Source organism: Toxotes jaculatrix, chromosome 18, assembly GCF_017976425.1.
Source record: "Toxotes jaculatrix isolate fToxJac2 chromosome 18, fToxJac2.pri, whole genome shotgun sequence".
NCBI classification, from domain to species: Eukaryota; Metazoa; Chordata; class Actinopteri; family Toxotidae; genus Toxotes; species Toxotes jaculatrix.
The window spans coordinates 2,372,843-2,399,668 of NC_054411.1; the positions used below are offsets into that span (position 1 = coordinate 2,372,843).

Genomic DNA, 26,826 nt, shown 5'->3' on the forward strand with positions numbered 1-26,826 from the left:
ATGAGATCCAATAATCCTCTGTCTCCTCATTCATGTTTCCAGCGGCTGGTTGACTGACACTGTTCCTCAGCACAGCACCGCAGCAGCATGGTAAGACCCTCGTTTCCATGGATTATTTAAACAAGTGAAGGGCTTGTATCTGTATCAAGAAATTATAGCAAAAGACTTGAAGTCTTTTGCTATAATTACTCTTCTTACTCTACTCTAACTTATGTTGTGACTTATTTATAGTAGAGAATTTCATTTCTCACCTCACACCAGTCCAGCTGTTATTGGCAAACAACACATTTCGTGTCCAGCCTCTTCAGGTTCATTCATGATTAAACTCGATGTCACCGGGTTTTGTTGATAGTGTGACATCTCCTCTAATTTCACATCTTTGCAATCGTCACATCAGCTACTGATCAAAATAAACTGAAACTATACTTTGATCCCATGCCGACGCAGCGTCTTCAGTCACATACTGTGACCGTCAAAGTCTTTCAGTGTCTCCGTTTTAAGATGCCAGATATTTCTCCGCTGATAAACTCAGGCTTAGAGCAACTTCATCTCATTTACATCCCGACCAAAGCTCTGCCTCCCTTGCAGGAACAGGCTGACTAATGCATTGCTATATGCTCATTTAGCCTCTGAGAGAATAAAGGGCTCATTGCTTTTTCCATGCCCTCCGCTTCTTTTTTTTTTTTTTTTATTAGCATCCTGTGCGGAGTGACTGTACATTCCTCTCTAAGGCTGCCTCTTGTTTTTTTATAATTGCTGCTGTTTGAAACTCTCAGTTGCCGCCTCGGGGCGAGGAAACAAACCATGTGAAAAATTGTGCTTTTAGCTTTGGTTGGAGCCATCTAAAATTATACACAGAGGCTTTTTCCTTTTGATAATTTAGGTCTGCTTATACAGTGCATTCAGATTAGCAAGTCCAAAATAGGTTTATGATAATGAAAAACTAAAAACTTTATTCTTTTTTGTGATGAGATGCCCTATTTTTAACTTACATTTCATTTCATTACTGTCTCACTGCAGTTTTACCAAAGTATCTATTGCTGCATGAGTTTTTTTTCCCCAGGTATAAAATGGGCCTGTTTGAGGAGTTAGAAATGATCTGATCTCCTGAATAAGCAGCTGAAATTGCAGACAAAAGCACAGAAGTGTTTACATCGGCTCCTCTCCTTCACCTCCATAAGAAGGCTGAGATTTATTAATCGTGTTTTCCAGGTAGAAAAGGATCTGAATTCTTTCCCTTCTGCAGGAGTCTGACACAGCCCGTCTCCTTAGTTTCTTCCCATTCAGAAAAAAAGTGAGCTAACAGGAATGGAGTGGAGATCAGGGTTTCAGGGTTACATTGGGAGCTGCACCCCAAAGGATTGTGGGATTTGGCAGAGATATCTTAGAGCAGATCTGTGTTTTTTTTTTTTTTCTTTTCTAAAGAGTTTCTATAAAGGCTCAGATACCACTGGGCTGCACTTCTCCTTGCCAGCCAGAGGACGTGTGAAATTGTTCTGAAAAAAAAAAAAGAGATCAGTGGGTGATGATAAAACTGTCATGATAAGGGTTTATCTTTAAACCTTTGGATCATTCAGCATTAATGCAGGAATTCTTTGATTCTGCTCGCTTTTATGATCATGAAAAGATGTATGCATGCTCTTTAGTGCATTTAAATTTTAACCTTTTCTCCCACAAACTGCAAAGTGACGTGTTTGCATCCAGTCTCAAGCTAATTGTTGGCACTGACTATGACCACGTCTCTCTTTGACCTTGTCTAATATGGAGTCATAGGAACATCATAATAAATAAATAAATAAATAAATCTATTTTATTTTGTTCTTTGTCTTAATATTTCCATGTTTATTTTATTGTTCTTTCACAGATTTATTCCTTTGCATGGCACTCCTGTGACTCCGTAGTCTAAGGGCTTTAAGTTGCCTAGACTTAACAATATGTCAACTAAAGCTGCAACTAATGGTTATTTTCATTATCCATGAATCACTTCACAATTTATTAAATGCATTGATTAATTGTTAAAACAAAAAAAAAATAAACAAATAAAATAAATGTGAAAACTGTCCTTTTCAAGAGGTCAAGGTGGTGTCCTGTCCTCTAACATGCAGCCTCTTGTTGTCCTACAAATGACTGTCCTCACTTTGGTCCACACTGAAACATCTCACTCTGGAAGTCAATAACAACGACTTATTTTGCCGTTTAGTCATGGAGACCTGTCAGTTGTCGATATGTATGTTGTGTCTCTGTTATTTTCCCACTATAACGTGGAGCACACAATAATATGGGACTTCCTTACAGTAGATGTCGAGAGAGGATGTCACATATCTTCTCTGTGCATTAAACGTCCCCTCGGTGTGAAACCACAGCTGAAGCTATCTACTGCTCTCACAGCAAACGTCAGCGAGGAGCAGAGATAGAAAAGATCCAGCGAGTCCCTTTAATGTTACACATCAGTCAGCTCCATCCACCCACTCTGCCCTGCTGCTCATGCAGGCAAAAGAACATGATATGACTTCTTTATCATTCGGCTAATAATCTCCCCATTTATATATCTGTCCCATCGCATCCGCCCACTCCCCTCAGATGTCTGATTGGAGTGCACTGTCCTGAAGTTCAGCAGTCCCTCTGTCATATTCAGAAGACAGATTTGAACGGGCCATGCACCGCTGCGTCTGAAAATGAACAGCCAGCCGGCGAATCCCTGCAGATTAAAAACGACTTTTCCCTTGTAAAGCACACTGCAGTAATTTGTGGCCCAGTGTACTCAGAGTGCAGCCTGAATACAATGGCTTCACGGTGGTGGAGGCTCCTGGGGACTGCTGATAAGGTGGAGCGAGCATTTATCATTATTTATCCATTTAGTGGATCATATTTCACCATATGAATAACACCATTATTTAGCAAGTGAGAAGTGCTGAAAAGCATTATGGGAATTTGATGATAATAACACATTAACTTATTGCAGAAGCTGTCATGACTCCTGCATTTACATTTTCTGTATATACAAGCTTGTAGAAATGTTGGACTTCTAGATAAACTTTATTGAAGCAGCAGCAGCTTCACATTACAGACTTCTCTACTCAACGTTCCCTTACGCAGGATAAATGAAACCATCCATTTTCACAGCCCACAGGATCCTCTGTAGTTAATGGCCACATTATGTAGTGAACATTACACCAAAATCCAGGAGTTACAACTTCTTCATTCATGGGCACAGCTGCAAATGTCCCGGATTAATCAACTAAATGAAGTTTTTACTGATTAGAAGAGATTGCTCTCGTAAAACACGCCTTCTTGTAGCCTCCAAGAAGTCGAAAGCACTTTGTAACTTGATGGAGAATTAATGAGACAAACATGTTAATTGCAAATATTGTGTAATTAATATACTGTTGTGCAACCCAAACAACAGAAACAACCCAAACAACAAAAGCATCAGTTTCAGGGCTTTTGTGTTTGGATCGTGTTGTGTGGTAAGCTGTTGTTTTGTTCGTCCCCTGTAGGTTTTATTGGCCAGTTTGAATAATTTATGATAATATTTTACAGGGAGGAAACACCAGTTTATGTGGAGGTAAAATTATGGTTTGTTTATGACAGAAGTCTGCGGCCGAGAGCTCTGCTGCGCCCAGAGAGGAGACTGACAGTCGGCTACTTCCCCCAGGATGGAGGAGCTACACGTCACCTGAGGGACTGAGGTATTACGTCAACAGCTGCAGTAAAGGTGAGAAACACCAGTTGATCAGCTGGATTCATGCTGGCAAAGAAGCAGTTCTGTTTGGAAAAATTGTTGGGGGTGGCTGACCCGTTACACGATGGTCGAGGTTTAATTTTCTGGTTCTTTAAACCTTAAATAAGTTCAAGTGTAAAAGTAGCTGAAACAGAGACTGTAGATACAGGATCACTGATGAATCTCTTTCATCATCTTGTCGTAAAGTGATTTTGAACCAAAGTTACAGAGCTAAAATGCTTCATCCAGATAAAATGATGAGACGCAGAGCTTTCAAATGATGTGTATTTTGTCCGGGTTTTGTGAAGACTGAGTCCAGTACAGACCAGAACACACCTAAAGTAGTGCTGCAGAGGCCAAAACATCCCACAGGTGGGACGATGTATTTGTAGAGTCGTATTATTTCTGCCTCCAGCATCATTCTGCCTGTGAGGAGTCTTGTATGTACAGGATGTTACTGTTTGCCTCCTCGTGCAGTTCAGTTTAGATCTGACAGCATTCGGCTCTCACTGCCCCAACACCGTGAAAACCTCATTATCATTCCTCCCCATCATCGCGTCTCCGCAGTCCATTCATGTGGAGACAGGCCTGCAGATTCGATCCACTTTAATCTGATTATCTTAAACGTGCGGCACTTGAGTCCGAGCGCGGCACAGCCAGTATCTCAGCTGTGAGGTCGGTGGATTCAGAGGTGGACGGATGTTTCTGTTGTTTGTCTTCTGCTCTAATACGCTGCTATGTAACAAGAGGCTGAAGAGTTATATTAAAACAGAGGCTTGGAGGCAGGCGACCTTTCACAAACATCTGCTTTGGTGTGTGTGTGTGTGTGTGTGTGTGTGTGTGTGTGTGTGTGTGTGTGTGTGTGTTTTACACCTCATTTGGGAAGGAATCCAGAGGGATAGGAAAGGCTCCCACAGGACAGACCAAGGCTGCATCAACAACAACCCTGGCAGTGATTGCACTTTGGCTCACAGTACACACACACACACACACAATGGGCAGGAAAAAAAAAAAAACACCCAAAAGCTATTTTTACATTCAGAAGCCATATGCTGCCACAGTCACTTTTTATTTTGTTAGAATTTGTTGTTGTTTCATGTCTGAATATGGAGCTTCAAAAAGCTGCCATGGAGACCGTGTGGGTGTGCGCGCGTGTGTGTGTGTGTGTGTGTGTGTGTGTGTGTGTGTGTGTGTGTGTGTGTGTGTGTGTGTGTGTGTGTCGCAGAGATGCCAGAGTGTATTACTGTGTTTATTAGAAAGCTGCTTGTTGTTTACAGTCTGTGTCATTTAATGAAAGAAGTGCACAGATGAAGATCAGTTAAAATCTTTCCCTTTAATCCCTTTGGAGTTGCGAATATGACGGAGGGATTAGGAATGATGAGAAAGAATTACATGTATGATGACATTTGTTATAATATGAAAGCAACTGATATGAGAGACAGTTTACAATCAGGCTGAAGCTTCGTGGCTACTCTGCAAGGACAGTTACAGGGAGTTTTCTATGTGTATGAGTTTCATAGAAATGCTTGTTCTTTCTGAATTTGTACAGTGTTATTTGTATTCTGGGTCCCACAGGACTCTGGCAGCAGGGGACCAAGGGTTAAAGAGATATGAATATTGATATGAATGTGAATAGAAAACAATTCCACTTCATACAAGACGTGTTTGACGTAGAGGTAAAGTCATTTTTCAAACAACTGTACTCATGACAGAAAGCACAAATGGCCAGTGCAGGTTTGTTACACAGCTGTTGTAGACCAAGTAAAAAAAATAAAATACACAGAGTTGAATATGTATTTCTCTGGATTACAGTAATACACATCTTACAGTTTCTGTATTTGTTAATGAAAATCTTCACATTAACAGATAATTATGATTCTTGGATTTCTGCTTTCTGTCCACACACACATATATTTGCGTTTGAGTTCTTGCCACGACAGAAACAGCGCTGCCAAAACATTTCTGCTGACACACGCTCCAGTATTTCTGTTTGAAGAAGCAGCTTGATTGCACTTAAGGACCCACAGCGTGACGGAGTAACACTGATTCACCCACAGCTATTACAGCTCAGAGGACTTCCTGCTTTACAGAGTGGAATGATTCGTGATGATCTGACAGCTAAACTACAGGAGACAGGTCAGAAATTACCCAGAGGAGCGTTTTTACCCCCAAAAGCTTCAAAAACATGCTCCAAAAGAATCTTCCTGCTTTGTTCTTCAAAAAATAAACTTTACGGACGTTGTATTGCCCTCACCTTGAAGTCACTCATGGTTATGCAGTTTTTCTTTACTTTTACTGAATGGTGTTTGAGGAAAAATAAAACACAGAAAACCACGCTGCAGGTAGCAGAGGGAGTTTGTGGTGTGTATTCATTTCACCCACAAAATCAGAGCCTTTACTGAGATTCTTTCCTTTGTTGAACTTTGTACAGACAAATGTCATTGCTGCAGTTTTTTCTGTTGAGGAGCTGATGTGCTGTGAAACTGTGGCGCACTCTTCTTTTCTTCAGCTGCTGTTTCTTCCTTTTGCTCGTATCGTTCCAGAAACAACGTGGCGACGTCCCTCCTCGTCGGCTGAGGCCCCGCAGAGACCGCTGGCACGACAAAACTCCTCACCATATGGTAAATCCGAGCCTTTATCTCCTCAGCCCTCCATTTTTTTTTGACACAGTTTCTAAAGGCGGTAACACATAGAAAACAAGAAACAGCTCACAGAAGAAGAATTGCACAGGCACAAACACTGAAAATGGGTTTTAAAGGTTAGGAATGACAAAGATAGAGAATTGGGAAAATAGGCAGAGAGCTGATAATAAGTATAATTTCTGTATTCATTGGATAAATTGCTCCTTTTATGATGATTGTTTCCATTTGGAGCTACAGGCCATGACTTAATGTTTCAGCATATTTCCAGCCAGACAGTTTAAGCCTTTTGGCGATCATTTATCATCAGTAGTTTTCTGCTCATTATGCCAAGACCAGATTCCTTCGTCTGAATCTGACACAAGGCAAACGATCACACTGTGTTTCCAGGAGACTTAGGAACATTTTCCCAAAAGGTTTTTACAAAACCTTGGACAAATCCCGTGTAATACATTTGTCTGCTGTGTCCTACATGGTCATGAACCTCAAGTAACACTACTGGAGGAAATCCCAGGTTTTCTTAATGAGTGGCTTATTATGTTTCATCGCTGCCAGCATCCTCACCAACAACATCTCAGCAGATAACAGATGGTTTTCTTCTGTCTGCTGGCATGTGGCCTAAACACACTTAGAGGAAGAACGAGCGGAGAGGCAGTCAGCTGCAGGGGAGTTTGTCAGCGTTCAACCTGACAAGTGTGATCCACCTCAGAGAGAAAGGCATTTAATGAAGACCAGGTTTAGATCTGAGCTGGCTCGACGTCTGCATCAGCCCCTGGACAGGAAACCGGGGATTTGACCAACTGGGCCAGAGAGGAAGAAATAATGAAGCAGCATCCAAAGGGAAGTGGATGAGATAAGACTGAGCTGCTGAACACGTGCCTCAGCATCACGGATGCACATACAATCATGGACACAAACAGAATACGCACAACAAATACTTTAAAAATACACTTCTGCTATTAAGTTTGAGTCCATGAATGCATGTGCATCCGTGATGCCGAGGCAAACTTTACGTTTTATGTTACGTGTTGGAACTATTTCGTTCTGCCTTCAGTTGTTATGCTAAGCCAGGCTAACTGAGTCCTGATTCCAGAGCTGCTAAACAAGATGTTTTTAACTCGTACACTTTCCCTTCACAAATGGATCTTGATACACACCCAGCCCTACCTCTCGCGGCTCTGGCCGAGCAGCATCTCAGTGTCGAACCTCCTCAGGACCAGAGTCTTTCAGACACCAGGGTTTTAATAATTTTCTCTGGGCAAACACTAGAGACTGGGAACAGGATCGATAGACGATATAATAACGTGTATTTGTAATTTTCAAACACAAAAAGATGTAGTGTTAAAGGTGCAGACATAAGCTCAGTATGAAAGCTTCATTTTCATCATAAAGATAACGGTTAATATTCCAGTGGCTTCGTGGGTGAAAGGTTTGGTCTGTTTCTGATGTCTCTCTGCTCTCCTTTGGGTAAGACTGACTCGTGATTACTCATGTCAGTCACAGCACATGTGTCAGAGACCGGTGGATGTTAAATTTTACCGGACACCAACAGAGGTCGCCGAAGGTCGTCGATTTCTTAATACCCCTTTAAGCAAAGTGGCTGCCGTCTCTATTTTTGGAGTCACCTCCATTTTCCTGCAGACGGCCGTGGTCCTGGTCTGACCAGCGTCCATGGCTGTGATGCGTGGCCTCAGGGGTCACGCTCTGCCGGGGCTCACGTGTTTACCTTCAGCTGGAGATGGGCCGATGTGATATGCAACGAGCGGACAGCTCATGAATCACAGGCGACGAAGAACCATTAAGGGCATGTAGGATGAAACCAGGGGCGTTACTGCAGAACTGCTCACAGAGCATAAAGCCCCCGGGACCATTCTCGTTAATGACACTCATTTCATATGTGTTTAGAAATGGATCTGGGGGGAGGACGCAGATGATACAGACCTGAAATAAGAACAATTCATTGCTTCCAAGCACTAAAAACTGCCCAGTGTAGCCTCCAAAGACATATAAATGAACAAAAACTGAATGAAATGGTCATTGTTTTGGAGTTAGTCGGAAAACCACAGTCTGGACACCCCAACATTAGGATGTCATAAATCAAAATCTCAGTACAATATGACCTTTCTGCTCTAATTGAGTTGAATTGCCAATTGCTGTCTCCCCATCGGCTCATTGTTATCAAGTTACCTCACAGAACTGAGAATCCAGCCGTCACTTCCATCAATAATGTGTGGTTTATGATCGGTTTATCTTCAGCCAACGGATGTTACAGCAGTACGAAGACCAGTCGGCCCACGGACACCACCAGTGTTGCTCTGAGGAAACCGAAACAGGTACGAGGTCGTTTAACACCGTCAGCTCCGTCTGTGCACAAAGACCCTGAAGCATTAGGTTTAGTTTGTTTTTCTTCGGTTTGGAAGCGACTAACAAACGATAATCTCTGTGTTCTGTTAACCCATCCATCCTCCCCGACCTCCTCCCTCTGTGGTCTTTGTTGCTGTATAACAACTTCACACTACTTGCTCCTTTGCCACCAGTGCACCAGATGTATAATCACCTGCTGTGCCAAGAGGGTTCAATCACTGTGTTGCAAACTTAGGTTGTCTTTGGCAATTTGCTGAAATTTATGTTTTTTTGGAGAAGACAGTCGTCAGTTGACTTTGTTGGCGGATTATGTCTAAAGCAAATTACTGGATATTCACACTTTCCAGTCTCTCAGAAATGAAGATTTGCTGCTTTTTTTGTTTGTTTTAAATTGTTGTAAACAGAACAGGACAGTGATAGATGAATCTCTGGTGAAAATAGTCATCATCTTCATCAGCTGAAGCCCTCGGTGTAAAAATGTGAAGCCCACACTCGCTGCATTCTCCCATTTAAACTGTGGTCTCAGTTCACAATGTGATACCAGTATTTCCATATTTGCGCGCTCTGCCCGCTGAAGGCAGGGCCGCTCCTGCAGCTCTGATGAACCCGGGCCAACATCGATTACATGCCAACCCACGTGACTAATTGCAAGTCAGATGAGGGCATACCGTGTCATGATCACACAGGAGAGTATAGATGGACAGACACTTGGGCCATATGGGCGGCTGAGATTTGGACTCCACGTGTCAGAGTTTGTCAGGTTTGGAAAAGGAGGCCAGCCAAAACAGTCGAAGCTCAAGCTGGGAGTGCTGGGAGCGCTGGGGCCACGGATCACGGAAACCTGGACTTGGAACTGTGGCGGTCAGAGCTGCCCTCCGCCATGTTCTGTACAGCGAAGGTGAGAATGTGAGTGGATGTAGGGTTTGTTCTGGCTGTGATGGTGTTGTTGGACCGGTGCAGGTGGGTGCTGTGGGAAGGTGTGAGCGCTGCAGCGATCGCGTGTGCCGTCCTAGCTGCTTTGCTCTGCACGCGGCTGGTGTTTGGTGCCTCGGGTGAAGCTCTGTCATGTGAGAAAGATGATAGCGATGTAGCTGCCGCCGTCTTGCACACACACACACTCAGTGTAAACACCGGCGCTGCACTGAACACACAGAAATACTCGCAGATATTTCAGATATTTTCTGTTGACACACAGTCCGTGAATTTGCCTCCTCAGCACACCTTTTTAACCCCTTCTGTCTCAGACACACACACATACATTTCTTCCAACACACAAACACACAATCAGAGAGGCTGCATCTCATTGGCTGCCTGTTTTCCCTCCTGCTTTCCCTCACTCTCCTCCCCCTCTTCCAGTTTCCCTCCCAATCGTAATTAGTCTCTTAAAGATCATCATTCAGCCATTTCCACCACACCAACCCCTACCACCGCCGCCTCCACCACCGCTGCTGCTCCCTCCTCCTTCACTATCAGGCTCTCTGGGGAGGGAGGTGTGGCAAGGATCATGTAAATAAACCCCCCCTCCCGTTCTCCTCCCTCTCCTCCTCCTCTTCCTCTTGTCACTCTCTTAACTCTCCCTGCCTTTTTCCATTTCTTTCTTTATGCCTTTTTTTTCCTTCACATCCTCGTCTTTACGCTCCAGCATCTTCATCCATGAACTGGCTCAGTGGTCTCTCTGTCTGTCTCTCTTCATGGACAGCATTTGGTGAGGGGTAAGGGTTGTAGGTGAGGTGGTGGAGGGTGTTGGGGGGGGCAGGCATACGCAGAGCTCCCTCACAGGCAGCATCCATCTCTGTGCAGCCCTCAACCTTAAAACTCATGTGACAGCAGCTTAACCGGAGGCTAGACTTCGTCACGCTTCCCTACAACCCTCCTCCTCACCCCTAACGCTACCTTCCCAGCGCTACACACCCCCTCTCCCACTCCCCCTCCCCTCCCCCTGCAACGCGACTCTTCTCCACTCACTCTGTAGCTTGTGAGACTGAAGGCAGCCTCGGTGCGTGGAGGGAGAGAGAGAGAAAGGAGAGAGAGAGAGTGAGGCTTTCCCAGAATAGAGAAGCAGGAGGAGGCGAGAGGGATGATGATGGAAGCCAGCTTTGACACTGAGGAGAGTTTTGACGATCCCTCCTGTCTCGCCCCGCAGCCCCCTGGCTCCGTCTCACCGGCCAAGAGGCAGATCAAGGAGGTCAAGGAGACCAAGATCACTGTGAGTACCCAGGAACTTAATCCTCCTCTTTTTCTTCTTCTTCTTCCTCTTCCATCTACTCCTGTCGCTCCATCCTCGTCCTCTGAGTGTCTGTGCGGCTCCTCGTGCTACAGAAATAAGTTCATGTCTCATCTTTTCTTTCTGTTTTCTATCATCTGTTGACATTGTTTGTGCAGCGTGATTGGTCCTCGTGGAGTAACATGGGCTTCCCTGCACATTGGACACCACACTGAGTCTGAACGAAGACGAAGCGGTGAAGGAGTTTTGCACTAATTTCCATCTCACTGTCTCGGCTGATCTCTGTCTGTGGATCTCAGTCTTTGTGTCGTCAAAGATAAATTTATGCTCTCGAGATGCTCGGATGCGTTTCCATCATGCTGAAATGTTGCTGAGTGAAGTGAGTGTAAAGTACAGAGCTGATCTTGTAGCCCACAGACTGATGTTGGTATTTTTAGCATCGCGTCTTCTGTCTGTCAGATAAAGCAGCAATCTGAGTGTTTCTGCCATTGAGTTGTTGCTCAGTGTGGTACTGAATTCCCCCCTTTTTCCTCCTCAGAGGGCTCCACATGTAATTTGCAGGGCAGTGCAGGTCACACAGCGCCACTGTTTGTCATCGTCCAACCCCGAAGAACTCCCCCTCTGATCGTAGTAGAATTTAGGCTGCAAACTCCTCGGTATCAGGTTCTGATGAAGGAGGAACTAAATGTGTAACCTATACAGTATCTTTGTCTCAAGATGCCCAGACAGTAGCAGTGGTTATGTAATGTCTTAGTCCATACTGATGACTGTTGGAGGAGGAGGGGGGCAGCAGAGGGTGAGGCGAACCTGTGGTGGTGGTGGTGGTAATGGTGAAGGCAGACAGAGGTGGTTTTTGTGTCTTGCGGGGGCTGATTTTGCGCTCGGTGGGCTCGCTGACCTGCTGCAGCCACGGGAGCCGTCAGTCTGGCTATTGTGAAAAACCCCAACCAGACCTTGTGAGAGATGCAGCAAGTCCAGTTTCCATGGTGACAAAAGCAATAGCACTGATTAATGGGTGCTGAAATGGAAAACTCTGGCATAGGAGAAGGTGGCTGTGGGGGGGTTGAGGGGGTAGAGCCATTCAGAGATTCAGAGAAGACATACTGTTTGGAAGAAAAAAAAAAGATGATTTCTTCCTCTTTCATTGCGTGGCCTTTTCAAAGGGTTTCACCGCTCATGGATGTGTTCTTGGCACAGTGTGCTTTGGGTATGCATGAGTATGCAGGGAATTCTCAGGCGTGAGAACTGAGGCATGAGAGCAGTTTTCATTTTCTGTATGTGAACATGATTTCACCTCAGCAGCGTCTGGATGCAGCGGTGGAAACAGGAATCATGCATATTCAGTGTTTCTGCTGCAGCGGGAAGAAAAAACACAGGTGATAGAATCTGCAGTTGTGGCTGGATGACGTCAGTCCACAAAGGTGTCTTTTTGTTCGCCATGGTGCACCTCACATTACACAACCCCTCCACAGTTGTCATGGAGACGCACACATCCATGACTGTTGGCAAAACGGACCCTCGCAGGGACGCCGAGGCTTCGCACATCAGATAGCAGCATTCAGGAGCCTCGCTGTAACCTTGTTCTCACCTTCACCGAGGTCTGACCAGTCAGACCACATTCGTCCGTTTCTGCCTTTAATGTTTTTCAGCTTATTAAACATTCATTTGGTTTGACCTGTTGCTATGCTGCGTGTGCTCGGCGTAGGCACCCGGGGAACAGCAGCTCGTTAGACGAGTGTCATCTGGCTTCGTTGGCGGGACTCGAACGGCGCGTTTCGATTGGTCGGCAAAATAGGGAAGGGAGGAATGAGGGAAGAAGAGGCAATGGAGAGGAAGTCAGATTGTTTTGTTATGGGAAGGTGTGTGTGTGTGTGTGTGTGTGTGTGTGTGTGTGTTGGGGGGGGGGGGGGGTCTTTTACAGCAAAAGTAATTTGTCGCTTAGCAACAGCGGCAGAGCATCCTACAGTCTCATCTGCTGAAATATGCTGCTCAGAGATGGATGTTGGAGAGAGAGAGAGGAAGTGTTTCAGTTGTGTTTCAGCACCAAACCATCATTTTTTATGTCCCTCATGGGCCATTTGTTCTTTGACTGTGTCGTGATTTTTTTCCCCCTTGTATTCAGCAAAGAAAAAGAAGAGGAAGGGAAAAATAAATAAATAAAAACATTAAAATGTGTAATGAAATAACAATAGCCTGCAGCCTGGATGCAAAACCCTCATCAGAATGCATGTTTATGAATCCTGAGCGAGGACAAAATGTCCCAATTCACTCGACAAATCGGCACCGTTATATGCTGCTCGCAGCTTTGTTTTGTGCTAAACTGCAACATGCAAGGGAGCAACACGGCAACACAGCCTGCTGCAACATCCCACGTCCAACGGCTGGACTTCAAACGTCCCTACAGCAGCCTCAGATCCCTCAGAAGGATTTATTACGTGCTGTGTCACAAAGGTAATCTAGATTAATATTTCATTCCCAACCCTGGAGTACCTCACTGAGCAGCCATAAAGGAGGAGTACGTTAGCCAGACAGCCTTCCTGTAGATAAATGGTCTCATTTTCTGCGGGATGTGAGAGGCAGATAAACAACAGTCATGATAGATGTGGAGCCAGTGTAATGGAAAATCTGGTGCCCATGACAATCAGGATGATCTCTGAGGCAGAAAATGAACAAAGTGACTGGTCAGCACACGGAGTAAATCACGCTGCTGCTCCTTTAGATTACTGCCAGTTAATGTGCCTCCTGTTTATGCACATCACTGCCTGTGTTTCGGTTGTTTTCTGCCGTATCGGTATGCCCGCTTGGCAAGTGGCCATATCAGTATTTCCTCTGGATTTTAGTGATTATATAACAGAGGAAAGAGTATTACTCATCTTTTTTTTTTTAAGTTGTTTGTTGGAAGCGGCTCAGATGAAGTGCTGCGGTGGCAGAGCAGAGAATGAAGAGGTCAGCGTCGAGTGTCCACTGGAACTTCAGCTCTGTCGTGTTCAACGCTTTATGCAAAAATACACCAAAGTTAACATGAATTACAAAGCGAGGCAGCGACAGAGAAGACACTCTCTCTCTCTCTCTCCCCCCTGACAGAGATGTTGTGTATAGAAGTGATGTTTTTTTAAATAAATCAGATGTGTCCACAGGGCTCTGCAGCACTACACTGATTTTACACTCTGCAGTGCAGCTGTGAAGCAGCTATAAGGACATTTTAAATGTTTATTAATGTGCAGCATTTATCAATAATTATAACTTTTCAAAAAAAAAAATTATATTATTACAACCGTGTTTTACTGTGCTGTCACTCATCTATTTGAGGAGTCATAGTTGCCGACAAATACATAAACTTTTAACTACTTTACAGTCTGTTTACTCGGGGTTTATACTGCTTAGAAATGCTGCAGGGGCTTAAAATAAAATATGACAATCTGTTTGCGATGAGATGTATGTCCTGGGTCAAAGTGTGTCACACGATCTTGCACTTTGGGCTGTGGCCACAGCACTAAACTCGCTGCACATCCCGGAGGTGTTCCTGGGAAGTTGGTGAAAATTCTGTCCACAGAAAATTCGGCTCATCGGCGTCTTCTTTTCCTCAGCCTCTTGCTTCCCGTCGGGATTCTTTGCAAAGCATCGCGCACACACACACACACACACACACACACACACACACACACACACACCGCGAGCTGGCAAACACAAACACCCTGACGTTACTTTGTTCAGATGAGTGAACTTATCCGTCTCCCACCTTCATTTGAAGTGTGAAGGTGAAAAGAATGAAGCGGTTCAGCTGAGCGAGCTGTTAAATGTTGCATGTTGTTCTTCAGTGTGTGTGTCAGCAGTACAGTGGTGAAACACTGTGACTCAGTGTGCTGTTTTTGTTTTTTTTTCTTGTTTGTGGATGAGGCATGCTGTCTGGATGCCCATGTAGTTTGCAGCAGCGGTTGACATGGCACAGAGGGTATCTTGCAGTGCCAGGAGGGAGGGCTCACAGATGGTGAACATTACATAATTGCAGCCCCAAGAGTAATTGAAGACGCTGTGGACCATGGAGTCTGTATTCGGGCTGAATGCTGGGTGTGTTTATCTGCAACAGCACATATTCCCAAGTGTATAAAGTTTATTTGTTCAGCGTGATACTGTAGAAAAGGTTTGTCTTTGTTTTTGACTGGACAGGCTTGTCTCTCTCTTCCACGTCCACTCTCTGTTTTCTGTCTCTGTCTCTCCCCTGAAGGCCCATGGGTCACCTCCTGGATGGCCAACATGGGCTCGTTCATATGTTTACTCATGTCTGACCTTTTTTCTCTCATCTGCATGATCCAGACGGAACCCAGGCCCGTTAGCTCACTCTGTCAGAGATAACATTTCAAAGCAGCTCTGTTATTCCTCGCTGTTTTTCATTTTTCATTCAGGTCATTGCTCTTCATCTCTGTGGTTCTCTCCTCTTTCAGATCAACTGTGTGACCTTCCCGCTGCCTGGAGAAGGTCCGGAGCAGCAGCTCCTCAAACCCGACGAATGGAGCTACTGCGATTACTTCTGGGTGAGTTCTGCTGAAACACAGCAGCTACGGTGGAGCTATCCATCGTCCATCGTCTTACTAATGCAGGAGTGCCTTAAAATAAAATACAAACACCTCCCATCAACCATAGTCCATCGTTCAATGTAATTAAACCAACATTTAAAGGATATTTAATGGTGTTATTTTGTCAATGCACTGTACTTTCAACATCATGCAAACAACAATATTAGATTTATTTTGTAGAGCCCGACTGGTTCTACACTCGGCTCAGCTTGTATGTGTTTGGTTCAACTAACCGCCCACGAAAAAGCTCCAGAAGATTCCCTTCAAGTCTTGTTGACTGGTAGAATATATTCATGCTGGTAAATGTTTTCTGCAGTTGGAAGCTAAATGCCTAAATTAAATTATGTGACTAAAACATGGCAGAAGTCAATACACTTTTTTTGCTAGTTGCAAATGGATCCGACTCTCTTCTTCTAATTTAACAAACGATGCTATTGGCTTTCATGTTGGAGGAGAAGGATCACAGGTGGAAGGCTGATCGACCGGCTTCTCTGCAAACACAATGATCTTCCTGCCTCTAATGTCTCCCCAGTGGCTTTTGTAATTTTCAGTTTCCATACATTTCCATCCTAAATTAGATTTGTATTGAAAACCCTTCAAACTGCATTATTGACTGAGATCCGACGCCTGTTTCCTCCTCTCTTGTTGCTGTTTTTCTCCTTGTTTGCGGCCCGTCGTGTCACATTGCTCGTGATGTTTTGTTCGTCCACTGAGCCGCTGCTCAAACCAGCTGTGTGAAATAAATCTGGCACCTCTGTTCCACGTTATAACGCACATCACTCCTGTCACAAATGAGACAAAGTGCTGCGCATCGTCGGATCCTGTTTGACATTTTTGTGCTCACAAAAACACACACACAGACACACAATACACATCCACCCATCGGTGATTGACGCACACACACCAACGCATGCCCTCCTTGACATGCAAGTGTGAGTCACACATTCATGCTCATAGTTTCTGACTCACCACTCAGAGCTCATTCTCACAAACCTACATGCTCTCAAACGTAAACAACGCGGAGGTGTCGCAGAACGTTCTTGTCCATGAACTCATGGCCGCGGTTGCTGATTTGTCGGCTGCTGTCTTTGAACGATGCTCTCTCCTCTTCTTCTTCAGACCGACAAGAAAGACCCCCAGGGGACGACCTCGGTGGCGGGCTTCGAGGTTCTTCTGCAGAAGCAGCTGAAGGGCAAGCAGATGCAGAAAGAGATGGCAGAGTTCATCCACGAGAGGTAACAGCTTTGATGAGACTGGATCATAACAACCAAAAGGACAGAGTGGCTTGTTCACCGGGATTTTCATTAATTAATGAACAGGAGTGTCAGACGCTGAGCTGCTCTGGAGGCAGAAATATTCCCACTGCACAAACCAGAGAACCAGGTTATTTAACATGGAAGTTAGTTTGAGCTTTTAAAGTTAGTGAACTACTTAATAAATCAGTGACGTGCTCTTTTAGAGAATAAGGCTGGTGATATTCTATATTTTTCTCATTGTAAGCAAATCCCATTAAAAGACCAAAACCATCAATGAATTGATCTAAAGCCTGATAGATCTGATTCCTCTGAGCCATAGAGCTCCATTGTTTCCGGAAACATTAAAAGCAAATTACTGAGCCACACTGTTGCTCCTGGCAACAGTCCCTCATCACCATAAACACACACACTGTTGTTTATTTTGACTTAGTCTCACAAACATCGCCCTGCTGCCCCAGATACTCACCAGAGGATCGACTGTGTATTAATTCGCCGCTGAAAATAGTCCCCCCCAAAAAAATGCCCCAAATATCATGTTTGAGTAACGGTTTTAAAAACCTACAGCTCCCAGCGTGTTTTTAAAGAATGAACCTAAACATTTGTGACAAGTTTTTAAAGATTTTATTTAAAGGTACATACACAAGGAAGTGGCTGAAGTGCATATCTGTCTTTATCATCATCATCATCAGCATCATCATCAGCATCTCCTCTGAGACTGTGTGGAGACATGTAACAGCCTCCATCATGTAAATGGTTTGTATCAGAAAAATGAAGGAATTTTAATCTATAAACAAAGCATGATGGGAGGTGAATGCTAACAAGCTAAAAATGTTTCTAAACAACTTAATTTGATGAGTTAAGGAAACAATCCACTGGACGCTTTCAACTGATTTTAAGTTCTGAACGTGAAAATAGAGACACTGAATTAATAATTAAAGAAACGTTTATTTAACACAATTTATTATGGGATTTTACAGTTCAGATGCAACTTGGTTTTCCTGCATTCACCAACTGAAAAAACAAAAGTTAACAGAAGTTTCTCACTTTAGAATGAATCAAGGTTCAAGATTCAAAGTTATCAGGACTCACTCACGTACACTGAAATAATCTGTTGGGACAATTTATACTTAAAATCCAGATCATTTAAGCTTCTAATGCTTAACAGCTTGCACCTGCTATTTATGCCAACAAATATAAGCTGCATTTTGCACAGTGATAACAATAATAATAAGAAATTGGATTTTAGGCACCAAGAAAAAGATGAAAAAGCTATTAATGAAAAAGCTTGGCTAAAAAATATCGAGTCTGGGTTTAACAACAGACGTGGACTCATCATGATGGACTGAGGCAGGGGGAGGCTTCCAGAGGACACAGGAGCCAAGCAGTCTGGGCAGGTCCACAACAATGAACAGAGAAAGCTCCATTTATAAAAGGATCTGCAGGATTCTGGTGTCAGACTTTTGTCTTACAGCCGAGGGCAGCACTTTATGCCTGAACCCAGTAATTAAAGGGAGCTATAGATCTCAACTCAGCACCCGAACATACAGGGCTTGTCCCTGCTGAATCTGAACCCCGATGTCAAAAGCAACACAGATAATAAGGCCTCTTGATAATTAGCTCCACCTAAATCTACAAAAGCTCTATTCACGTCCTGCTCTGAGTCGTGGGAAGCTAATGAGTGAAGTTTCTCCAGATTCACGAGGAAACCGTCTCCCAAATCCTTCACGAGGATTTCTGTCCCGCTCTGACCTTTTCTGTGTTGTTACTCTGTGCAGCGAGTATCCGAACATCAAGTTAAAGAATGTGTCTCGTGACCTTCTTCAGGTGACGGGTTTATTCAGGTGTGGATGGTAAATGTGAGAGCGGTGGAGGAGGTGAATGTCACAAGGGGCACAAACATGGCTGCCCCCACATCGAATGTCCCTCAAGGCAAATAAGACATCTCATTTCCATCTGTAAAACGGAGATGAGTGAACAGCCGCAGATTATTGATGTGCAGGAGTCAGGGCTGTGTGTGAAGTCTGGATTTCAGCCTTTGCAGTAAACTTTAGAAGAAGTTTTCGGTCACAGTGCTGCAGCGAGCCCCGGAAATTATCCCTGTTTAAGCTTTTTTTCCACTTCATTAAAGCGGCTTCTGTCCTCTCCTGACCCACGCGGCTTCCACATCTTGGTGTTTGTGTTTCAGGATAAAGATTGAAGAGGAATATGCCAAGAACCTCTCCAAGCTGTCTCTGAGCCCCCTGGCAGCACAGGAGGAAGGGTGAGTGCAGAAAACATTCACTGTAAGACGAAGCAGCTCCCGCAGCAAAACAGCAGATAGTGTCAGTAATTAACAGCACTGTGTCTAAAGATAGGAGAGTTTAAAATAGACTCAATCCCACGTTACCCTTTGTGTCTGATGCACCATTCAAAGACGGATACCTCGAGAAAGAGTGGATGTTTGTTGTGTTTGTCAGGAAAATAGCACAGAAATCTTTGAGCAGATCTCAAACTCATTAGAAAGAGAAGATGAGGCTTGGCTCAAGGAATCAGGAGATTTTGGTTGCTTTCCAGATCCGGAAATTCTGTGATTACTGAGCATTTTTGTTGTTTTCAGCCATGAAAATGAAACTAATATAGACATATATGAGGAACACCTGTTTATATTTCATTTATTTCACCTCAATCTTTTTCTCAGGACTCTCGGAGAAGCCTGGACTCAGCTGAAGAAGAGTCTCCACGATGAGGCCGAGGTTCACCTAAAGTTCTCCAACAAGGTAAGATCCAAGCCGATTGATGGACTCGATGATTGACAGAAAAAATTACTCTGCAATAATTTACAGCTTCCTCTGAACTGCAGACATTACAAAGAGTTTACTTCCACCCCTGGGTGGAAGCTGGACCACATCCTGGGGGGACGGGGCTTGTTTACTTACTTGTTTACAACCTTGTCGGTGTTGACCGAAGGAAATGACCCGTCCAGGATCCGATTACCAGCGATGCACAAACCGCACACTGGCCTCAGATACAGCCTTAAATAATGCAGAGGCAGCCTTTTCATAGCCCTCTGTTGTCTAATTAATTAGTTGCATGTTCTGACGAGCCCCCACTCAGGGCCATGCAGGCTCTTCCCTGCTCCACTGGCACTCTGACCCTCCATGCCTCATGATGAGGGGGCTGAGGAGAAGGTAATGTGTGGTCAGGCAGGGAATGAGAGGTGTTATCGAGGCTGCAGAAGCTCCAGCTCATTTTCTCCTCTGAGTTTCTAATAAGCTGCATTTCATTGATGGCATTTTTACAAGCTTAGCTTTCGGTTTGGAAGCACCAGCGCCGCTGACAGACACTGGAAATGCTTTGTTTTACAGCTCCACCTAATTTCCTGCAAACTCCCCACACTCCCTCACTTTCCAGCAGCTTTAAAGTTTTGAAACAGAGAAGTTTTTCTTCAGTCAGGTCCTTTCAGAAACACTGCTCCTACACTGGGCTTCACTCACTCTGGCTTTGTCTTCACAGCTCCACTCTGAGGTAGAGAAACCTTTGCTGACGTTCAGAGGCGACAACTTCAAGAAGGACCTGAAAAAGTACGACCATCACATCGCCGACCTCAGGAAGCAGCTGGCGAGTCGCTACGCGAGCGTGGAGAAGGTATTTTCTTTTTTTTTTTTTTAATGCCTGCCAGTTTTCCTTCAGTTCGAGCTGTACTGACTGTGCAGTGTTTTCAGTCAGTAAAAGAAAACACAGATCAGTGTTTCATCAGAAAGATTACATAATGAAAAGAGCTTCAGTGACGCCTACACTCCGAACATCTTGGTGCTCGGTACTTTACTGCTGCTTCCCACCTTTTAAATCGTTTCATGAATGAATCTGTTTCCTCTGTATGGAAACACACAGCATGTTTGTTTGTTGTCTGGTTTTGTTTTGTTTTCTGTGTTTTGTTTTTTTTTTTTTGGTGGGGGGGGGGGGGGGGCATTTCCTGTTGGAATGCTGCAGTGGGTGAATGGCAAATCTTGTGTAAGATGTAAACTAATACAAGCTAAAGATTAATATTAATATCAAGGCAACTATACAGCACTTTAGAAAAAAAAATGTTAAAATGATCAAAATAAATAATAATAAATAAAAATGACAGTGAATAAAAGTGCACAGTGCAGGGGGAAATAATCATCAGAACAACTTGTGAATAAATCTCATAGATTCTGTTTGAGGTTTAAAGAAAAGTCAAACTTCGGTGAAGCCTTAAAGGTGTTTCTGAGCGATATGAATAAATTTAACAAAACTTGAGTTTGTTTATTTTAGAATTATAATATCACAAACTAAGCCTCCATCAGTTTTATCAAAAATGGAACAGCTGAATTCGTCCCAGAAGGTTTTTACTGTGTTTCCTTCTTTAAAACGACGAGTAATCGTTTCTCTTTACACACACACACATCAGACAGATCCATAGATTCTGCTGAATGGTGGTTGTGTATATTTGAGACCAGCTTAAATTATTCATCTGAAATGTTATGGTTTGGCGAGATTTCACCGCATCTGTTGTTGTTCACAGCAAATGTAACTGTTTTTTCATTTGGTTGTTTTTACTGTCCAACATCAAAGTTATCCCAACTCTGAAAACAATTTCCAGCCAAAAGCTAAGTGACCTAATCAGTGGGTTTAGGATGACTCCGTCCCACGGGTTTTCCTTTTTGTTGTTGTCTGTTGAAAGGAATAAGATTTTCTTGGCTCACACATCACTGTTACTGCATGTTTACCTTTCAAACACCATTACACCATGACCTTGGTGAGGTGCTTCTGTGGAGAATAAGAGGAAAGACTCAATGATGTGGATTAAAAAAAAGATTAAAGGATGAGACCAGGATCTGAGCGTGGAGATCAGTGGCCAACATGAAAAGGCTGTAATGGCTCTTGTAATAGACGTAGGTACAGTAAATCTGAGGATTGTGCTGGATGACTCACTGTTTCTACGTTCACACATCCTGCCTGATGTGTGTGTGTGTGTGTGTGTGTGTGTGTGTGTGTGTGTGTGTGTGTGTGTGTTTGTGTGTGTGTGTGTAGGCCCGTAAAGCCCTGGCAGACAGGCAGAAGGATCTGGAGGTGAAGACCCAGCAGCTGGAGATCAAACTGAGCAACAAGACGGAGGAGGACATAAAGAAGGCCCGGCGGAAATCCACACAAGCAGGTCAGAGGTCACAGAGTCAGAGCTTAGATAAGAGACGGTGGCGGCGCTGCAGTAATTCAGATGTCACCAAATAAACTCTGCTGGGAGAGAGAAATAATACAGTAACCTGGACCAGCTGCAGAAAGAATTCACAGCTGAAAATGCACAAGGAAACAGATATTAATATCAGTTTTGTTGTTGTTTGTTTCTTGCAAGTGGTATTGAATTTGATGTCTTGAATAACAGGTTGTGTTGATGCATGTGTGTCTCAACTAACATTAAGTATCAACTTAATGTCAAGAAACAAAAAGACAGAAATCTGAGACGCTGTCCTGTGCTTCAGCAGAGAAAAAAGCTGAGCGGGAACTTACCTGGTCCTTCTCTCTCTCTCTCTCTCTCTCTCTCTCTCTCTCTCTCTCTCTCCCTCTCTCCCTCTCAGTAGATTAGTCACAGTCCACAGCTCTAATCAATATCGCTCATAATGCACAGTTAAATGATGTCAGCCTTGTGTCGGTGATCAGCGCTGCTGCCTCAGGGTTGGGGCCAGATGTCATTACAGCTCACTGCGCTCGCTCCCAGAGACGGGAAGGTGTTTTTACCTCCACTGAATAAATATCAATGAGCTTCAGTATTGGCTCCTGCTCTATTATCTCAATAAAATTCATAAAATGAAAATAAAACACGGAGATAGTTGTATCTCTGAAATGCAGTGCAGTTATAGGGCAGTAGTAAATATCTCAAGAGCCTCGAGGCATATTCAGGGAGGCCCTGACTTCAAGGTGGGAACCGTTTCTGATGGGAATATGGAGCGTTCTTTTTTCTTTGGGCCTTAAATGGTTATTTTTTTTGTTGGAACTGATAACAACTTACAGACATTTGAGACTACATACAAAAATATTGAGAGCCACTGGTTCAATTCTGTTTTTTTTTTTTTTTTTTTTAACTCTTAATCTGAAAAATAACAAACTTAACGCTCAGTATTTCCCTCTGAAATGTGGGGGAGTAAAAGTAAAATGTAGCATTGAATGAAATACTGAGGTAAAGTCCAAGCACCTCAAAACTGTATTTAAGTAACTGTTAACACTGTTAGCACCCACAGGTGCAGACTAATATTGTAGAACACCATTAGATAAAATATGTCTACACAATACTAAACATTAATAAACACATTATATTGTGTTATATACCATTAAATGTTTTATATAGTGCTTATAGATGCTACACTGGCAGACTAAAGTAAGGTGTCCTCTGTTTTAAACAAAGACATGGTAACACCACATGTCCTCATGAAACCATGGCGCATCTGTGAATCATTCATTGATGGGTGATTTCAGAGCGCCCTCTGCTGGTCCTTAAGGGTGTTACTCTGTATGTTTCACACATTATATGACTCATATATGAGATGCAGAGCTGAAAAATATGAATTGAAAAGTCTGGAAAAAGAAATACTCCCTGTAAACGCTGACTGCTGTTACACATGTGGACTGACAGCAGAGCTCTGTTGACCCCTGACCTCTCATGTTCGTGTCCGTGTTCTCCAGGCGACGACCTGATGCGCTGCGTGGATCTGTACAACCAAACCCAGTCGAAGTGGTTTGAAGAAATGGTCACCACCAGCATGGTAAAACCCTCCCTGTGGAGTCCAGATCAGACAAACAGTTCTGTGTGTGGTCCTCTGTAACAGCTCCGAAAACTGAACACTGGACAATGTTTGTTTTGTTTTTTCAGGTTAAAATTTTGGAGTGAAACTTAGATTCACTCCAAACAAGTTAAATTGATTTTTTCTTTGTGAATGGCTTTTTGGCAAACGATATCAGTACATATTTGTTCTCACATAACATATAAACATGAAATATTTCCTTATTTGGTGCAAGCCCAGTTAGTGTCACCATAAACAATGGACGAACCTTGTCACAGGGGTTCACTGGCTGTTCTGTCTTCCTTCCACTTCAGGAGCTGGAGAAACTGGAGGTCGAACGGATCGAGTGGATTCAGCAGCATTTGCGCCAGTACACGACTCTGCGACATGAAACAGACATGTTCAACCAGAGTGTGAGTCTGTGTTCGTTTTCCTGCATTTTACTGCACATTCACTTCGTCAGTACTGAAGAGAGGAACTCTGACCTTTTACAGTTTGATTCTGTCCTTTGAAAATGAGAATTAGGAAACAGTAATCAAGTCTTTCAGTGGAAAACAGTTATTTGTTTTTGTAGATGAACGTTCCCACCTTCCCACCTTCTATCAGTGTTTAATTTATTCTTACTTTTCATACTGTAACAGAATGTGGGAAAATACATTTTCCACAAGTGTTCATAAACTTAAATTCTGTGTCTGTTCATCCATCTGCTCTTCAGCAGACTTTATTGGTGCCAATTTGACAAAATGTAAAGTAATACAGGTTGATTTGCATTACAGGAGTATTTATATGAGATTCTGTATTTGCTATGAATCAGTTGATTAACAAGCTAAACGAACCATCATTAGATTTCTAAGTGATGTGGACTGGATTTGACGTGACTTGTGTGCCACTTCGGCCGCGCCCGGCGGGGAGTGCAGATGTGTGGTGACAGACTGAGCCGTCGGTGCTCCTCTGTCAGACTTTCATCCAACGCTCGCCGTCATCACTCGGCGCCTTAGAGAAACCCTGTAAATCTCACCAGGCATGTTGTGTCAGCGCAGTGGGAATCTACCGCAGCTAGGGTGTGTGTGTCGGCTGACGAGACGAGAAGCTACACACACTTCAGATCAGCTTAATATGACGATCTGCTGGTGGAGTGTACAGACTGTATATCTCTACTACACATGGAACGTTTTAACGCAGGTGTAAATGCATACAAAACTCAGAGTTATCAGAATGCAACCTGATTGGTCAGGAACCGAGGCTGATGTTTGATGGGGTCGTGTTGCTCTTCATGTATTTTTAGACGGTGGAGCCGGTCGACCAGCTGCTGCAGAACGTTGATCCAGCCAAAGACAGAGAGCTGTGGGTGAAGGAGAACAAAACCGGTGAGGTTCGACCTGTGGATATGGACATATAAACCATCCTGACCTGAGATCAGCTGTTCTGTCTTCAGTATTATAACACAGTCCCAGAACACTTCTAATAACACTGATCCAGGGACAGTGCATGTTCAGACTACAGAGGTCTGCTCATCCTCTCTCTGACTGGTGTAACAGGAGGAAAGGTTCATACTTAACGCAGTCTGAGGCCAGGGAACGGTAACGGATCAAAGTACCAGCATGTTCCTTCTAAATTTTAACCCTATCATAATCAACATTAGCTTATTGAATGCCATTTAACATACTCTGCTGTTTACCTGTTGTAAAGTTGAGACTATTAAAAAAATAAATGTATTTTGAATCGTTTAGTTTAGCTTCAATCGACACTTTTCCAGTTTGAGTAAACCAAACAAAAAAAAAAAAGTCTGATTAATGATATTTCCCTTTATTTTAGATACAGATATTGAAGCATATCGAGATCTTAGAATGAATATGATATATTTTCATATTTTGCTGGTTCGTTTTGGTGGAAATGCATGTTTTGAATATCTTGCTTTTACTGTATATGGAGAGCAGCACAATTTGTGGAACCATGATGGTTGTTTTGGTATAGTCATTGAATTTACAAGGTATTCTGTATCTCACAAGTGATAGAATCAATTTAGGAGCTTTCTCCGAAAAAAAAAAAATTAGACTCCAAGTGTACAGCGTTAATATCCAGTAACCTCAACTGTTGGCTAAAAACACACACACATACACAGTGTTTATGGAATGTGAAATTGATTATGCTCGCCACAAGTCCCAACGTGTGGTCGATCGGATTTAGGCCAGGGTCTATTTTGGATCAGTCCGGAGGAAAAAGGTGGTCCAAGTTACACTGAAACACCTTTTAGTGCCTAACGGTTATAAACCTGGAATGTCCTTGATATATTCTACTCTGCATCAGTGTACATTTGTACATACAGGCTAGATGTATTTTGCTGTCAAATGTTTAAAAGGCCCCACATCTTCGGGCCGATGAGGTGTTTGTACTGTACTGTACTTGTTTGTTTTATTTTTGGTAAATGTACAGAGAATATCTTTATGATGGTGTTCGATAAAAGGTGGCGACGTGCAGCAGAAACAGCGAAATTCACCAAATTACAGAAAAGATGAAGTAAATTTTTGATATGAATCAGTCCAGTGGAGCAAAAGCCAGCTGACCCATCCCCGTTGCATAAATGCGGATGAAACGCATTTTATCAAAAACTGCATGTACAGTACGTGTCTGTGTTTACGTGTGTGTGTGTGTATGTGTGTCTTTCTGTCTGTCTTTGTCTTTACATTTTGTTGTGGTCTATCTGCTTTGGATTTATTTGGATTATTACCTTCCTGCGGCCATTCATTTCAATTTCTTTAGGAGGATGAAGCCGATCAAGTAACAAACATTTGAGCTGTAATCTTCATCCAGCTGCAGGCACAAGAAAAAAATTGCTGTGGAAAAAAATAAATAATTGCTTACCTGCCCTATCACCAACACACTGATCATTTGTTTAGTTGTAAAACAAAGAAGAGTCACCTTTATTTGAATCTTGGTGGATTCATTACGTTCAGACCTTTCTTTGAACTCAAACAGCTTCGTGCTCAGGTTTAAAATAGCATATCTGTTGTAGAGGTTTTATCAGTGTGTGTCAATGTTGTGTGGTAAACGTAAAGGTTATTATGTTCCAACTAAATGTTCTTGATGAGAATCGACAGTTTCATGATGACGTAACGGTTGAGTTAACTGCCCTTCTGTGGTGAACATTTTCATAACATGCATTAAATCCGATGTTCCCGATGTTTTAAGAATGTTTGATCATAGGTGACCTCTGTCCCAACGGTGTACTGTGGAATGCAGTGTCCAAATTAAATCTCCTCTTTGAAAATGAC

General features: G+C 43.3%; 1 protein-coding gene across 1 annotated transcript; it reads left to right on the plus strand.

The window, feature by feature from the left end:
- gas7a (growth arrest-specific 7a) lies at positions 1-26,806 on the plus strand. The gene is made up of 14 exons (XM_041063523.1): positions 1-90; positions 3,592-3,715; positions 6,265-6,342; positions 8,617-8,693; positions 10,868-10,930; positions 15,391-15,480; positions 16,642-16,757; positions 18,964-19,038; positions 19,456-19,534; positions 20,271-20,402; positions 21,813-21,936; positions 23,457-23,536; positions 23,869-23,967; positions 24,840-26,806. Exons 1-14 carry the CDS (start codon positions 88-90, stop codon positions 24,951-24,953), a joined length of 1,254 nt encoding a protein of 417 aa, XP_040919457.1. The 5' UTR covers positions 1-87; the 3' UTR covers positions 24,954-26,806.
- The last annotated feature ends 20 nt before the right edge of the window (positions 26,807-26,826 follow it).